The sequence below is a fragment of the Ochotona curzoniae genome, unplaced genomic scaffold, assembly GCF_017591425.1.
Source record: "Ochotona curzoniae isolate NIBS_2020 unplaced genomic scaffold, NIBS_Ocur_1.0 contig_1014, whole genome shotgun sequence".
NCBI lineage: Eukaryota > Metazoa > Chordata > Mammalia > Lagomorpha > Ochotonidae > Ochotona > Ochotona curzoniae.
The window spans coordinates 5,932,708-5,950,597 of record NW_024464920.1 but is presented as its reverse complement, the minus strand read 5'-3'; the positions used below and the strand labels follow the sequence as shown (position 1 = coordinate 5,950,597).

General features: G+C 36.5%; 1 protein-coding gene across 1 annotated transcript in view; it reads right to left on the bottom strand.

Annotated features, from left to right (window-relative positions):
* UHRF1BP1L (UHRF1 binding protein 1 like) overlaps window positions 1-17,890 on the bottom strand; it is an 87,527-nt gene that overhangs the window by 26,242 nt on the left and 43,395 nt on the right. The window contains exons 5-12 of the mRNA XM_040980115.1: window positions 15,358-15,547; window positions 14,573-14,713; window positions 13,525-13,695; window positions 7,988-8,168; window positions 7,024-7,107; window positions 5,475-5,657; window positions 4,664-4,782; window positions 1,531-1,672 (exon numbers count right to left, since the gene is read on the bottom strand). Coding sequence (XP_040836049.1) covers window positions 1,531-1,672; window positions 4,664-4,782; window positions 5,475-5,657; window positions 7,024-7,107; window positions 7,988-8,168; window positions 13,525-13,695; window positions 14,573-14,713; window positions 15,358-15,547 — 1,211 coding nt within the window. The remainder of the gene's footprint in view (window positions 1-1,530; window positions 1,673-4,663; window positions 4,783-5,474; window positions 5,658-7,023; window positions 7,108-7,987; window positions 8,169-13,524; window positions 13,696-14,572; window positions 14,714-15,357; window positions 15,548-17,890) is intronic.

The window sequence follows — 17,890 nt, the reverse complement described above, 5'->3', positions numbered from 1 at the left end:
TGCAATTTTAATCTACAACCTCTTAAAAGAGAAAACTAAGCATATGCCACTTTATTATTACAAAATTGTAATGTCTAGCAGGTTTCCTCAAGAGGGGGGTTTACACATCATTTTATTCTCCATCTGAATCAAGGCCTGGAGAAAAGTACCTGAGGGAAAGCAAAGCTTAAATCCTCTATACCCTTTTCCATTGCTATTCTAAAATAAACTAATATTTATAATTACAGGGTATATAACTGCTTGAAATCCACATATATTCCTATATCTAAAGCCATTTAATTTTCAGACCATCTTGGTGAAAATCATTTATTCTAAAAATCTGGACATAATTACTTCTACCAAAGATAAACATATGCATATTTAGAACTTCTACACTAACATAATGTAAGGAAAATACATTGAAGGTGTGAGGCACCAGCAAGGGAGTACATGTCCTGACTGTGGATTCCTTGCTTATCTCATTCATTAATTCATTCACTTTTGTTGGTAAAGATCCATTGAATATCAACTATAAACTGTATATTACGTTAATCACAAAAAATACCCAAAGAAACATGATCCCATTCCTTTAAAATATTCATAATGCACTACATGAGACAGGTAGGAAAGCAAATGTTACCATTCAGGTGTGCCAGACACACTCAATTACGAAGTGCAGATGTGTGTTTGTGGGAAAGGAAAGGGGGTGGGCAGTGAGATGGCCTCCCTCTCTGGGAAAGAAGGGGAGGGGATCCGAATTTATAGACTGAATCACGACAGGAAATCACGAAGAACACTGTATTTTCCCAAGGCTGATGCACAGACAGAAAACCCTGGTGGCAGATCTGGGACTTCAAACAGAATCCAACAAACTTTCTAGAAAGGGACTATTTTCCAACAGTGTCTACCTATGAAATATATCACTATACAGCTGTGAAAGACACTTAAAATGAACTTGTGGAAACCTCAGATATGTTCATATAATTAACATAAGAGGCAGGAACATGCAAAGGAAACTCACATGCAAGAAAAACAGTCATTCTTTCCAAAACTAAAGACTTACATAGCAAGCCAACTTCAAACAAGAGACAGACCAGGTCTAAGTGCTTTGTAGTTCCATTTTTAAAAAGAGGACACAATTTTTTCTCCTGTAATAACATAACCTATTTTATATAAACATTCTTACTCAACTGTGATTTTAATGGAAAATTTAGGCTAGGAAATAACTACGAGAAAGAAATATTAAAAAATGCTATAAGCACATACAAAATCACACATGATCTTAGCCAAAAGACCGAGAAGCAATAAAAAGCACATACAAAATCAAACATCAAGAACATTCTTAAGGATAAAACTAGTCAACAAAATTGCAAAAGTATTGCCATCAAGAAATTCTGAACAAATCAGAGAAAAATGCTATTGGAGTTGTATGCTACACACAAGAGCTCAGGAAAGAAAAACAGACAGTAGTTCTTTTTTCACAATAAGACAAAATTTAGCAAGAAACAAAACTCTCGAAAACCTGAACAAATAATAACAAAACTTTCTTACTGGGAAAATCTTTTCCATCTGGATAGTAATATTCTGTGAATTCTATATAAACAGCTGACATCTCTTGTGGAAGATAAAGGGATTTTTTATTGCAGGAAACCATACTTTTTGGGGAAGAGCGACACTGTTCCGCTGTAGAGACCTGGGAAAATGATCAAATTTATTGAAATAATACTGAGCAAAGCTCTTCCCAAAGAATTTCTGGAATTTCAATATCACATCAAGTTCTCATAAAGCTACCTAAAATAATTTAAGTGGTTAATTCACAATGCAAACTTGATCACATATTTTATTTCACATTAAGTTATTTTAAAATAACATGTAGCAATTATTCAGAAAACTCAATAACCTTTCCAGGTCCTTCGCAATTACAAAATCAACTTTTGTACAACATTCACTGAAAACTTATACTTTGAGGCTTACATTGACAGAAAAACAATGATCATTGGATTATAACAGGTAAACACTGGTAGGGTCAAAATACAGACCCGAATCCTGAGTACCTGAATTTTCCCAGTATGCTCCTTACACTAAAACTGCTTACAATTCCTCTATTTTAGCAAAAAATAGCAAATTCTGAATTTAGATGTAATTACTGCCAATGACTTACACATTTAAAAGTAATATTATATTTTGCCTTATTTTATCATAAAATAATTAATTCAAAATAATGTAACCATACTAAGTTTGGTCCAATAATTTGATATCTTCAGCTATTTTTCCAAAGGCACTACTATGATTATGTATTTTCATTCTCTCCCCAACTAATTTTCCCCAAAGTTCAACAAAGTTTATCAGTTGCATTTATTTATACTCATTCAGTAGCCAAGGGATGCAACTCAAAATACTGTATTAATCCATTCAACAAACGTGCATGTTTCTTATAAGAAATGGAATACATTTTTCAAAGGTTTACTTTGTTTTCCTTTTGTATAAATTGATGAATCAAACCTTTTGATTATTTGTACTCTAACAAGTCTGTCAATTCCTTATATTATCTAACTAAAAAGCATTTCTTCACACATACAGAAGTAAAACTTTTTAATTTAACGAACAAGTTATTTCATTTTCCCTTTAATACTTAAGACATTCAAAATGGGATAAATATTATATCTTGACTTACTCTTCTGTTTATCTTACTTCTGTGTATGTGAAGGTTCTTATCTGTGTTTTACGCCCGTCCACTTGGAATTACTGAAGATTTTCCTCCCTTATTTCCATAGGCATTATTTAAATTAAAAAAATTGAAAATGTCCTTTAAATAACCTCCTTATCATAGAATTAAAAAAAAAACCCAAATACACAATGAGAAAAGAATGGTTAAATTAAGGTTTCTCAAAACCGTATTATTATTTTGGGCTGCATAATCACTCTGGGAGTTGAGCACATGCAGGATGTCTCACAGAATCACGCTCTACCTGAAGTCAGCAGCATTCCTTTCTTCACGTGTCTTAATCCATTTCCTAACTTCACTGAGAAACAATCCTGGCTCCAGTTTTAACAACCAAACTAAAATTAAAGCTTTTCCAACAAAACTACATCTCTTAGTCATAAGCTCATCAGAATAAACCAAAATAATTCATAACTGACAATACATTATAGTCATTTATTTCATGCTTAAATTCTATAAATATGTTCCATTTTGTTGTTATCAATGACTGTAATGTAAGATCATGTTGTGTGACTATACTCTCTATAAGACTGCTATCGTAAGTGTGATAGAGTTCTTCACATAAAATTATGTTCATGTTATTGCAAATTCTTGGAAATTTGGTAAAAAAAAAAAAAAGGCATTTCAGGTTATTCCACAGAGACCACTGTATAGTAAAGAATTTTGTCTCCAAATTTTGTCTCTGTTTCTGGAAAGGAAGCATTTCCTTTCCATAGTGAGCCCTGGGACCACAACTGATTACATACCAACATAACTCAAGAAAGGACTGGCCATATTTTATAATCTTCATTATACACAGAAAAGGAAGGTAAGGGTTATTAGGGATCAGGCTGGCTAAAGACTGACTCACTCTCAATGTACTGCTTCTGCACATTGCTACATATCCACCACTGGAAACTAACATGGCCAGTAGACGTGCATCACCTTTGGAATCCCTCCACTCTAAGCTCTATGCATCCCCTTCCAATGGCTGGTTTTAATTCGCATTATTTTCCTGTAATAAAAGTGACTATAACAGGTATCAGTAAGTTCTGTGAGTCTTTCTAATATATTTTAACGGCAATCTGAAAATCTGTAGAACTTGCAAAAGGTGTCAGATTTCTTGGGCAGCAAAGGTAGCCTAATGCACCAGGCCTTCTGCCCCTGGCTTTAGAGTTTTAAGGGTAACCATATAAACCAGGAGTGGGAATGTCCAGTCCACTGGTTACACCAAGTAAAATTACTTGGTCTGAACTTGCTAAGGCAACTGCAAGCACAATGACATTCAACAAATCTACAGCAGTTTTGTTTTCAACTTATTTTGTATGTAAATATACAAATGGCTCTTTGTAGGATAAAAAAGGTTCCCCTTATCTTTTCTTCTTCTTTTTTCTTATTTTAATTGGAAAGGCAGATATTTACAGAGAGAAAGAGACCAAAAGCTATTCCATCCATTGGCTCCCTCCCCAAGTGGCCACAACAGCTAGAGCTGAGCAAAAAGAAGTCAGAAGGCAGTAGCTTCTCCTGCGTCTCCCACATATGGGTGTAGGGTCTCAATGCTTTGGGACATCCTCTGCTACTTCCCAGGTCATAGCAGGGAGCTGGATGGGAAGTGGAGCAGCCAGGACACAAACTGGCACCCATTTGGATCCTCACACTTGCAAGCTAAGGATTAGTCAATTGTGTTGAACTCACTTTTTTTTTTTTTTAATGAAAGCAACTTCTTAGTTTGCATTGTACTCAAAAGTTTAATGTTCCACTAAACAGAGTTCAATAAGTAGAAAAGATCAGAAATATACACAAGGAGTATAAACAATAACCAAGTCAAAAACTGTTAATTCAACTCACATGCACCTGATCTCATCTGAACTGCCTTCTCCCATCCCACCTGATGAAGCTATTTCTAAACAAAAGTGTGGTGTGTGTGACTAGAGTTGTCTGTAAGAGATACTGAGGAAAGTTAGCATAGAAATCAAAACATACCTGATAGATATTGAAATCTGCAAGTCTAACCACAACTGAACTAGACATTAGCTTAGCTTTGGATTGTTGAGATAATACTGAAGGTGTTCTGGAAGTTCCCTTCACAGTGGAATCCTTCTCTGCGGAAACAAAACTCCTTTAGATTCATTAAAAATCACTTTTTAGCAGTCATGCTTTTATTTTTGAGAGAACCAGTACAAATGCAGATGAAGACATTTATTCGAACAAGATAACATGTGGAAATATTTTATAAATTTGACCTGAACATCTTATTTTTGTTCATATCTCATAAAAGTATTTTGACTCACAATCTACGTGGGTCTGAATAAAGGTAACAGAGTTTTTAAATATTAACTAAAAGTAATACTTCTTAGAATAGGCATTGTGGTACAGTAGGGTATGCCACAGCTTAGGACATCTTCATTTTACACTGAACAGCCAGTTAATGGCTAGGCCAGTTTCCAGCTATTGAACCACAGCAAGCAGCAGGTGTGTGCTCAAGTGCTTGGGTCCTGGCCACTCATGCAGTAGGTTTGGATAAAGCTGCAAGCTACTGGCTTTGATGAGGCCCAGCCTTGGCTGTTGTGAATATTTAAGGAGTGAACCAGCAAACTGAAATTCAGCCAATCTCTCTTTCTCCCACTCTCATCAAGTGTATGGAAAAAAACATTTTTTTTTTTCAAAAGCACTACTTATTAACAGGAAATTCATTATGATCTTTCTCTCTCTCTCTCTCTCTCTCTCTCTCTCTCTCTCTCTCTCTCTCTCCATCTCCTTGGAGAATGCCACAATGTTGTTATAAGTAAAATACCTGTTTGTGTGTGCTGGGGAGAGCCATGTGTTGGAGATTTAGGAGGTGAGCCTACGTTATGATCCTTCACAGCCTGTTTAAGCATTTCAACATTACACTCAAATTCATGTAGCAACTCGTTGGCCCATCCATTTTTTGTTTTGGTTGCATCACTAAAATACATCCAATGAGTACAACTATCTCCTATAAAACAAATAAAAGATAAAGTACACAATTTTCATTTATTTCACTATAGCAATGTTTCCAACAAAATTTAGTCATTTTTCTAAGGAAAGACTTTATTAGTCTGGAATGTGAACAGCACATTTAGAGAGAAGTAAAGTGTGAAAAGCAAATGTCTAGACAGGGTGATATCAAGAACCCAAACTTATGGGCTGACACACACTTGGGATGTCCACAGTCCGTAGAAAAGGAAATGGGCTTAAGCCTGGCTACGCTTCCGATTACAGATGTCTGATACCGGTCACTCCAGGAGATAGCAGGTGGTAGCTCAAGCAGTTAGGACTTGGGCACTCATGTGGAAAACAGGAGTTGAGTTTCTAAATTTTAGTTGTGGCCTGGTCCAGCCCTAGTAGTTGGTTTTGGGGAGAAGATCAGCAGATGGGGGCTTTGCATCTCTCTAGTTGACTGAATAAATGAATGAATTTCATTGGTTTTGCTATCTACTAGGTTCATGAAAAATACTAAGAAAATAAAATCAATTCCATGTCTAAAAATTTTATCTGCACAAATATGAACACTCTGTACAATTAAAAGTTTTAAATATACATACGTAACTCACAAATCAGGAAGATAGGATATAAGATAGAGAACTAAAACCAAATGCATAACCTTCAAATTCTGTCAGGTACTGACAAGAAATGACAAACAATGGTAGGTGAAATGCACGAATACAAAAATTTTTTTAACCAGTTTAAAATATTTTTTGTTGACCTCTTATCTGTGTAAAAACAAAACCCCACACAACAGTAAAAAGCAGCTGGGTAGAAGGCTGAATTACTTAACTTGGCCAAAAAGGATCCCACAGTTTTTACGTTATTATATAGGAGAAAGCAGCCTATTAATATTTGATCTCTAAGGAACCTATTAAATCTTATTGCTAAAATTTAGAAAATAAAGAAAACAAAACAAAACCACCACACAAAAAATTTGCTAGAATTCAGTAATTATCCTTTGCTTTATTCTCTTTCCTGATTCTTAAATATATCATTTAAAAATTCAAAACATACTAATGAATTTTTATTTCAACAAAATAGTGCAAATACATGTTTGCTGATTTTCTTAAAACTTTAATCACTTCGAAAACGGTCAATTTTTAGCAATTACATTTTCTAGTAATCTACCTGAATTTTGATATGAAATACATAAATTAACTTCCACGACAATCCTATTTTCTTGGCAAAATAAAACTAGACCCTTAGAGGGAAATTAACAAATCTTATTAAAATTAAAAGATCTTTTGATCTCTTTTCTCCTTGACAAATTTAAAAAATAAACTGGCTATGTAATATTAAAGTCACAAATGTTTTTTAAAATTTGCTCTACATACCTGCTTTATGGTAAGGATAATAATCTATGGTTAGCTGGGTAAAAGAGAGCTGCATAGCACCACCAGTGATACGCCTATTTGAGTCTGGAAAATAAAAATAATGAGATTAAGAGAACAAAAGAGGAAAAATTAAGTAAACATTTGAAACAATTTATTAAAAGAAACGATTCAGCATCTCTCTTTTATCAGCTATAATAATAGTAAGAATTTTAGGAAACAATGCAATGTGTTTGGTGAACACCTATTATCTGCATGGCACTGGACTAATGGTAAAGCATGTAAAAATACTACATTCCCTGTCCTGAGAGTTCACAGAATGTAACAGTAGAACCTTCGTACTTCAGGCCTACTCACATAGCAGTAATTCTTTTACCTACTTCAGATATACTTACTTGATTTTCATAATGACCACATGAGACAGGTACTATTTTTATTTTTATTTTTTCCGAACAATGAACTGAGGAACAAAGGAGTAAATAGGCCAAGATCATGCAGCTAGTTAAGGGCAGAGCTAGGATTTGAACTCCAAAAACTTCTAACCATTTCACTATTCATCTTGCCTCTAACCATGAGGAAAGTCAGTCGAACTGGTTGTGTTAATTGTTCAAGGTCACCTTACTATAATGTGAGCAAAAGCAGGTAAGAACTTGGTATAACTCCAGCACAAAAATCAAACTTGAAAGCCACATGAGTACATCAGTTAGAGAAAAATATAAACTGGGGCAGGTGCAGTGGCACAGCAAGCTGATTCTCCCCCTTCAAGGTCTTGGATCTCATACGGGTGCTGGTTCGTGTCCTGGCTGCTTCATTTTCAATCCAGCTATCTGCCTGTGAACTAGGAAAGCAGTATATTCACTTAAACGACAGAACTAACAAGTTTTCTTATGGTACACACAACATAATACAATCCAATAAACAATTTCTACAAGAAACAAAATAACCTGAACTTAGCAGATTTTATTACCTTTTTCTTTAGCATGAATGTCATCACATATATGTAGATCCAAATGAGAGATCACTAGATGATGCGAGGTTTCCTTAACATCAAAGTCATTGAACAATTTTACAATAGCATCATTTACATCAGGAACATTTGAAGTCTGCGGTGTTTTTACATGCTGGGTAGTTGGGGTTACTGTAGAGCTCTAAAAGGATTCAAAATTACATTACTTTACCATTTATAGGTCTCACATTTTATGTACATTAGGCATTTTGGTAGTAAAGTCGGGAAAAATATCTGTATATATGTTCTTTTGTATCAGTAATTTAGTGCCTCTAAATCTTTTTCTGAATTACAAGAGAATAAAACTACATTATCTTAAACTAGACACAGATGCACAATTTGAATACAAGCTCAATATGTTTTAATAATTATATGAGTAGTTTCATTTACTTATTTGTGGTTCTTAATTTTAGAAAACATATATCAACCATAATGAATACTCTGTTTTAGATATTAAAACAAAATAAATGTAGGCCCTGTTATAAAAACCTGTGAACATAATTCACTTCTTCATAAAAAAAAAAAACCCTGGTAATATTATTTAGAACTTTAAGTATTCTGTTATTCCGCCATGATAAGAAATGGGATGTATCCTTTAAATTTGTATATCTAGGGCCCGGCGCAGTGGTGCAGTGGTTAAGGTCCTCGCCTTGCACGCCCGGGATCCCATATGGGCGCCGGTTGTATCCCAGCAGCCCTGCTTCCCTTCCAGCTCCCTGCCTGTGGCCCAGGAAAGCAGTCGAGGACGGCCCAAAGCTTTGGGACCCTGCACCCACGTGGGAGACCCGGAAGAGGCTCCTGGCTTCGGATTGGCATAGCATGGGCCATTGCGCTCACTTGGGGAGTGAATCATCGGACAGAAGATCTTCTCTGTCTCTCCTCTCTGTATATCCGCCTTTCCAACAATAAAAATAATAAAAATAAATCTTTTAAAAAAATTTGTATATCTAAAAATTTGTATATCAAAAAGAAAAAGGAACAAATAGATTGTTAATTCAAAAATTTTTTTTTAAAGAGAAAAACCACGGAATATTGGTGAGTTGTAAATGCAATTTAAGATCCTCTAACAAATTAAGATGACTATATATACATATATATGGTGAAATGATCTGACTCATAGTACAAAACTGCATTGAAAACCTGGTAATTATAAAAACCAATACTAAATATTCCACTTAAAATTAACTTTCAGAGGAAGCTATTCATGGGATAGTAAAGTACATTTATTTAATGCATATGTATTTAAATGAATTACTATCTATTAAGAATTAACTGTCGCTAAGCAGCAGTTTGAGTCCTGGGTCTCCACCTGCCATTCGGCTTCCTGCTGATGCACCTGGGAAAGCAGCAGAAGACAGTCCAGATCCTGGACCTCTGATTTGGGGAGTGAACCAGTAGAAGGGGAATCTCTACTTCTGAATCTGTCTCCTGCTCTCTGATATTCTGCCTTTTAAATAAACATATACATAAATAATTTAAGAAAAAGAACTATAATTATACTGTTAAAGGGACTAAAAATAAGAATCTCTCAAGGAGAACATTCGGGACCCACAGGAACTAGAAAGATCAGAGTTTCAGAGTAGCATTGTGAAGCAGCACGTAAGCTGTGCCTGAAATGACCACATCCCTTTATTCAAGTGCCTGTTCCAGTCCCAGCTACCCCATTTCTGAGTCAGCTCCCTAATGCGCATGGGAAGCGGAGGGAAACAGCCTAACTGCCTAGGTCTCTGCCACAAAAGTGGAAGGCACAGTAATCTTGGTTCCTGGCTTCAGTCTAAACCAGACCCTGCTGTTATACTTTGCCTTTCAAATAAATAAATTTTTAAAACCTTTTCAAAAGGAAGAAAGTAATTGGAAACAAGAAATACAGTAAACTTTAAACTCTAGGGCTCAAGCAAAACTTTTACATTTAACTATTAAATTAAATTGATCTCCTTCAGAAAAATGACTTTCTTTTCATGTTTTTCCTATCTACTTCTGTAATCACACTGGTACTGCAGGAAAGCTTCCTTATTTGTACAAAGAAAATTCAAGACTGTCCTCCTCTACTTTCTTTGGCACTGAGATACTTAATGGAAAATGCACATATTTCTCAAATAAAATACCTATCACGTCCAAAACAGGTCATTTGTTCAGGAAAACTATTGGATGAACTTTAGAAATCAGGCCCCTTAACAATTCTGAAGATATTGCTATTTATTGGTACAACAATACACAGACAACACAAGATCCACTATTCTCTATTTGCTTTTATAGATTTAAGTTCTTGAAAACCTTGTTCACATGAATAGGTATCGGAGTTTTGTTTTAGCAAAATGATCTTTTTCTGGATTCCTTTAAGTTAGAACCTAGGATTCACAGGGTATTTATTTATTTATTTATTGGAAAGGGAGATTTACAGAGAAAAGGAGAGACAGAAAGCTATTCCATCCGCTGGTTCACTCCCCAAATGGCAACAATGGCTGAAGTTGAGCTGATCTGAAGCCAGGAGCCAGAAGCTTCTTCTGGGTCTCCCATGTAGCTGCAGGGCTCCAGGTTCTGGGCTATCCTCCACTGCACTCTTTCCAGGCCACAAGCAGGGAATCAGAGAGGAAATGCTGTAGCCAAGATACAAACTGGTGTCCATACAGGATGCCTGAGCTTGCAAGACAAGGAGTTAGGGAGTTAGCCACTGAGCCACTGTGCTGTGCCTAACAGGATACTCTTAACACAAAATACCAAGTCCTTGGCAGGTGTTGTGACACAGCACACTAAGCTACCAACTGTAACACATACATTCCACATGAGGACTGATTTTTACTCCACTCTTATCCAGCTCCCTGCTAAAATGTCCGGGAAGGGAGTAGAAAAGGGCCTGAGTGCCTGGGCTTCTACCACTCACATTGGAGAAAGATGGCCTTCCAGGCTCCTGGCTTTGGCTCAATGGGTTCATATTTATTGTGGCCATTTGCAGAGTGAACCAACATATAGAATCTCTGTCTCCCTCTCTAACACCATCTAGCAGCTGACAATCATCAGATTTTCCTTAAAAGCAAAAGAGCTGGAAACTGCTTGACTCGGCACTTTGTCATTACAGTCATTAATATCATGTCAGCGCTGACATATTTCTTAGTCTTCTTTCCTGCAGTATTTTCATGCTTCCTTGTTTTGTCTTGTTTTGTTTTTGTTTTGCTTTGTCCCTGTTTCCTGGACAAACCCATCACAGAGAATCAGTGTCCTTCATTTGTAAGGCAGAGTAAAAGTAAGTATAGAAACGGAGAACCAATCTGACTCTATGTGGACTATAACACACAATCAGCCAGGTCAAGTTTAAAAAAAGAGTACACATTAAAGGGGACTATGTGAAACTTAATTTCCTTTAAAACACAAAATGTGAACAGTTTTATTATATCAACACAAATATTATTCATCTCACTCCTACAAATGCTTCTCTAGGAACACTAAACTCATTTTTATCAGAAAATATCATGTTCCTTAACACTATACCTTCACAGATTCTATTTTCTCTTCTGAAATTCCTTTACTCCATATCCCCTGAACCACTGGCCATTTTCACAACTTAATTTGATTTTCCTCTTGGTAAAACCTTTCCAAAAGCTGTAAACAAAGAATGTAACCTCTGTGCTTGTAAAGTTCCTACACCTCCTCTTTTAACACTCTGCTATTTATGCTGAGCTGATGTATTTGTTTTATAATTGACTCCCCATCACAGTCTAAGAACTTCGAGGACAGACTTAGACAATATTTACTTTTAACATCATGCATTTTATAACACAGCAGGCAGGCAATAATGCCAATCTGAGAGTCATTGAAAAACTGGAACCCGAGCCATTTTCAGGTACCAGGCATGAGTACCAACCCAAAACCTATACATCTGAGATGTATTATTACTGTTTCAAACAAAACAGTTTTACAAAAAGTATAATTTTAATCCTATGTTTTTATTAGGCATAGACATTAAAAAAAACTGAGCGTTTTATAAAATTCTCCTACACTACACACTGCAGTTGTCCGGCAATAAAGAAAATAGCAAAGGGCACAGCAGGCTGAGATACCGGTGGTAACCTGTGATGGCAGCTTACCGCACAAGTGCGGCTTCAAAACATCCAGCTGCTCCTTTTCCAATTCTGCTCTTGGGAAAGCACTACAAGATGGTCCAAGTGCTTGGGCTGCTGCCGCCAAGTGAGAGACCCAGATGCAATTACAGGTTTCTGTTTTCAGTTTGGCTAACAGATTCTCTCTCTCTCTATCTGTGATTCTTTTTTTCATACAAATTAAAATCTCACATTAGCATTCAGAGTTTAATACTGAGAAGGACTTAAAAATTGATAATCTAAACCTAGTTTCCCCCCACTTTTGCCCTGGAGAACTGTAACAGAGGTTTTGTGTTCAGCTTCAGTAATTTTCCACAGCTCTTGTCCTATGTATTATTAATTCTCATCTATCTCTTGAACATTATTACCCAGGTTTCAATTCTATTTGCCTTTACTTTAGCAGTGTGAAAATGCATTTTAACTTGATGAAAAAAGAAATTATAACATTATGCTTTTTTAAAAAAATAATATTCAGAAAAAAAAGAGATAGACAAACCTATCCACCTTTCTTCACTCTCCAAATCTGCATAATGACCATGACTGAGTGGGCCAGGTTGAAGCTGGGAGCTCAGAGGCCATGTCTCTTAGTGAAAGGAATCATGGAGTCCTGGAGCCATCACGCACTGCCTCCCAGGTTCTGCAGCAGCAGCGGGAAACTGGAGCAGGGAGCCGGGGCTGAGAATCAAATCTAAGCCTTGCAATTTGGGATGCAGACATCTTAACCAAGAGACTAAATGCCTGCTCTTAACACCAAATATATGTCATTTTAAATATTTATCTATTTGAAAAGGCAGAACTACAGAGAAAGAAAGGGAAAGACACAGAAAGAGATCTTCTATCTGCTGGTTCACTCCCCAAACAGTCCCATCAGGAGGAATATGCCAAGCACTTGGGCCATCTTCCACTGCTCTTCCAGGCACACCAGAAGGAAGCTAGATCAGAAGCAGAGCTGCTGGGATGCTGGTATTGCAGGTCGTAGCTTAACCAATTACACCCAATGCTGGCTCTAATATCACATATTTTGCTATCCATAATCTAGTATCTGCTATGTAACTACAAATAAGATAAGTACAACGTAGACACATAATACTATATTTAATGTTTTCAAGTAGACAGAATGCGTATAAAATTATACAGTCAATAAGAGACATAGGGAAGTTCTTAGACTCAATCACAATCTATTATATACAAAAAAAATACCAAGTTAAGCATTGTGATTGTTAAACTATGAAGATACTTTGTAAAGCCTCTGAAAACATACAATTAAAAACTACGTTTACTTTTGTGCAAAATTTTTTGAAATCCATGTTTAGTTTTTTTCATCATTAAGACTTTTCAATGAACTTTTATAAGATTTGTCATATTTACATGTGAAGTAAATCTTCTGTTAATTTTACAGCATACCTGTGCAGGTTCAGGAGCCATACTCTTCCTTTGCTCTGTTGATTTTTCTATTGCTTCACTGAGAGATTTTGCATATTGTACCATAGCCTTTAACTGAGAATCGGTTAAAACCCATAATAAGTCATCCAATATTAGAACTAACTTTGTTGCTATGACATTGCAGTCCTTCAGCTGTCAGAAAAGAAAAAAAAAAGATTTACAAAATGAAGCCAATAGATCTTATAATGTATTTGTTACATAAAAAAGGTGCAAGGTTTTTGAATGGAATTAAATATGGATACTGCACTCTACAAATTTTAATTGCACTCCTATATCACAGAAGGAATATCTCCTATTGCTAGAGAAACAATAGTAACAAATTTCTGTACTTTTTAACAATTACAAATTATACAGAATTATACAATTAAATTTTGCACTTAAGACTGGCAAATACTTATCTGCAATAATTCTACTCATTTTAGAAATAAAGCATGTTAAAATTAATTAAACTAATACTATTTTAATCACATTTCAGAATATGTGTAAACCACCATGAAAAAAAATTTTCAATACAGATATACTGTAAGAATTTAATAGAACTACAGTAACAAATATTTCAAAGAGATCATTACTAGACTTTATTACAAACCACAGATCTTCAACCTAGTATTCATAACTAATTAGCTTCACCATTCATCTAAATTATCCATAACTTAATTTCTAATTAAAGCTAACAGTTTTGGTTACTAACAATGAACACTTCGCTATTCTTGTCAGCAAGATTCAAAATAAGAAATGAAATTCTAACATGGTAAATGCTCAACAGATATTTAACAACTGAGAAATCTATTCAATTATGAAAAGCCAGTCCTTGAAAATTCAAATATTAAATCTAAAATACTGAGGAATCTTTTAGCTACTCTTTCTACAAATATTGCTTGAAGGATTGCATCATCCTTTCTTTTGCATCATTTTAATGCATCAATAGTAACATGTCAACATTACTTAAAATTTCATATCAGTTTCAAAAGTGAATATATGAATCACAAACGCAATCTGGGTGACTTACTCTTCTTTTAAGTGTCACTCTGATTTTTGACTGATTGGTTATTAATCGAACAGGAGCACACATAATTTCAAGATGTGAACTTTGGGTAGCATCTGCTTCTATTCGAATCATTTGCCAATTTATTTCCTTAAACGTTAAAACCTAAGGAGAATCCAGAGATTAGCTTCACTTACTCGTGCAAAATGAGAAAAACTGTAACCTTAAAATGCATGTAAATAAAAATGCACTGTCTCAATTTTCATAACATTCTGTATATATTATCATGCTTTTATTATTAAAAATATATACTTAAAAATTCAGTTATATAACTATCATTCTATTGATTACTTGGAGAGTTAATATTTTTATTCTAAGGAATTTAATGTGAAATAAATTATAAAACCAAAAAGCAGCTAAACAACATATTTTACTTGTGCACATTTAAAATTCAATTCTGAGTAGTTAAGCAGCTAAAATATGGCTTGTTAATTATGGACTGATTTGTTAAAATAAAAAATATTAAAATATGCACATTTTATCATTAAATGGTTAAGAAGCGAAAAACATGTTAATCTGGGCAAATAAGACATAATTATTCTAAAAAGCTCTGTAAAAATTTAAAACAAAGATTTAAAAAAAGAAAGAAAGAAAGAAAACCAAAGAAACAATCAATGTCTGAGGTGATGGATATGCTAGTTACCCCTATCTGATAATTATACAGTAAATAAATTGAAATGTCTTGCTGCACTCCAAGAATATGTATAATCTGTCAACTGAAAATATAAAGTATTTTAAAACACCTTTACCTCTCCTCTTTGTTGGTCTTGAATACGAGTAAACCTTAAATCTCCATGTTCCCAGTTTGCATTTACACTATAAATCCGCAGCTGAGAAAGTTCAAAGGATGCATTGAAAGCTTTTGCTCTAATTCTGATAACAATGGAATTCACAGAAACAGTAATTCCCTCAACTACTTTTTCAGCAAAGCCATATTCACTGGAAAAAGAGTCAAAAAATATATAATGCACTAAAGGAAAAAAAAACGTAAAAGCTTATCTGTTAACACTAACATTCTCATACAAATACATGCATAGACTGTCATAATGTTATATCACCCAATTTTGTTTTAAAAGAACCAATTTGTTTTTCTGCTAAAACAATAATCTAGTCTTGTTAAAAAGAAATGCTGTACTAGGTATAGGTTTTATAGCCCAGGCGGTTAAGTGCTGCTTCCAATGCGCACAACCCAAGAGTGCTGGTTTGAGTCTCAGTTGCTCCACTTTCTACCCAGTTCCCTAACATGCACAAAAAGCAGCAGATGAAGACCAAAGCAGTCAGGCTCTTGCCACCCACACAGAACAAGTGCACGGGGCTTTAGGCTCTGGACTTTGGCCTGGCCCAGCCTGGCTGTTCCAGCATTTGAAGAATGAACAAGCTGGTAGAGAGCAAACTCTCTGTATCTCTCCTTTTATTTCTATAACTCTGTCTTCCAAATAAATAAGTAAATATCCAAAATGTTCTAAGATTGTAAAGATTTTTAAAACTGGAAATTATTCTCTGAACTACTTTATTAAAATCAATGTCCACAGCTGTTTTCCTTGCAAAAAGCATTAATCTGGACAACTGGCAACTCTAAAGGACAGAAGGAGTAAATATCCAAAACAAAGATTACTGGGTCTAATTGGAATAGAAACAAGCATCTTAGGAATAAGGCAAAAAGAAAAGAAAAATACATTCTTAATTCAACAAGTATTTACCGATCCATGTAAACAGCAACAGGACACAAAGAAAACCAAAATGTTACAGTAGCATGACAGTACTCACAAAAGCATGAGAAGGAAAACACATCCCTATTAAGTGTAACATTAGTCAGTCTGTAAGTGCTTTTCAACAAGCAATCAAATCACTTCCCAACTGTAGATAACTGCCTCGGTTGCCTTGGACCTAGGCAAGTGTTACACTGCTGTGAGAAAAGCATCCAGTAACTGCTGGGTGTGCCAAATTTGTGTTAACGGTATCAGTATGCCAGTATAGTTGCTCATTTATTTGTTTGTTTGTTTGTTTATTACATGTGCATGTAAAAGGCAAGGAACTCTGGGCCAAAATATGCCACTGTGCCCCCAGAGGGCTGGGGGGAGCTGTAGATTGCCCAGGAAAAGCATCTGGGGACATATTGGAGCTGGAGGGGAAGTTGGAATTTGACATGGAAGGAATGATTTCTGGGGTCTTCCACAGGCCAGGCCACTGCACTTGGAGGTAGTCAAGGGAGCTTAGATGGAATGGTTTAGAGGTGGGAAACTGAAGGCATGTCTGCGTCAGGCCAGGTGGCTAGGCTAAACAGCATCGCCTACTGCCTACTGGTACATGCAAAAGCTGGGGCTAGGGGGCATGCCTGGTTGGGATAGGCTCCAATACCTTCCTGTGGGCATAAGAACAGGAGGTAGACCATGCAGGCTTGGCTGCAGCACCCACCAGAATGTGAGAGAACAGAATATCGGGGTAGATTCTATAGGGTGATTGTGGACTCATCTCTTTGGGACTGTAACACCTGCTGTTTATGTGAAGAGCTGGGGTGGGGACTGGTCAAGTCAGACTGAACCACAGAACTCACAGGAACCCACATGAAAACTCACAGGGCTAAGGCTGGGAGTAGGCCTGCAGGGGAACTTAGGAATTCCCCCTACTACTCCACAGCGCCCTCTAAGGCTGGGAGCAGGCCAGACCAGGCAAGACTGCAGCTTTATCAGCAATTATGTGGCCCAGATATGAAGACAGGGCAGACTGAAACAGACCTTAGCACTTGCTGGCACATACAAAAACCAGAACAGAGTGTGAGGAGTGCCCGGCTGGGCTAGGCTGCAACACCTGCCAGCCAGAGTTGAGACTGTAGGCAGGCCATGCCAGGCTGAGTCAAAGTATCTGCCAGCACACTCAACACTCAGGGCTGGGAACGGTCCTGGCAAGACAATTCTGGGGACTCCCCTGCTGGGCTGCATCTCCCACTGGTAAGCATGAGTGCCACGGCTGTGGGTGGACCAGGTTAGGCAAGGTCACAGCACACCATCAGCATGTGTGTGGGCTTGGTCTGGAGGTGAGCCAAACTTGGCTGGGATCCAGTATCCACTAGTGCTCATGGAAGTTAGAATGAGTGTAGGCTGCAGCACTCACCAGATCACATGACAGCCAGGTCTGGGGGTGAACCAGGCTCAGATAGGCTGCAGCACCCACTGGTGAGAATCAGAATGGGACAGTCAGAACAGGCTGCAGTATCTACTGCTTGGATGAGAAGATAAGAAGCCAGCCATCAGTCTGGGCAGCAACACCTGATGGTACACATGA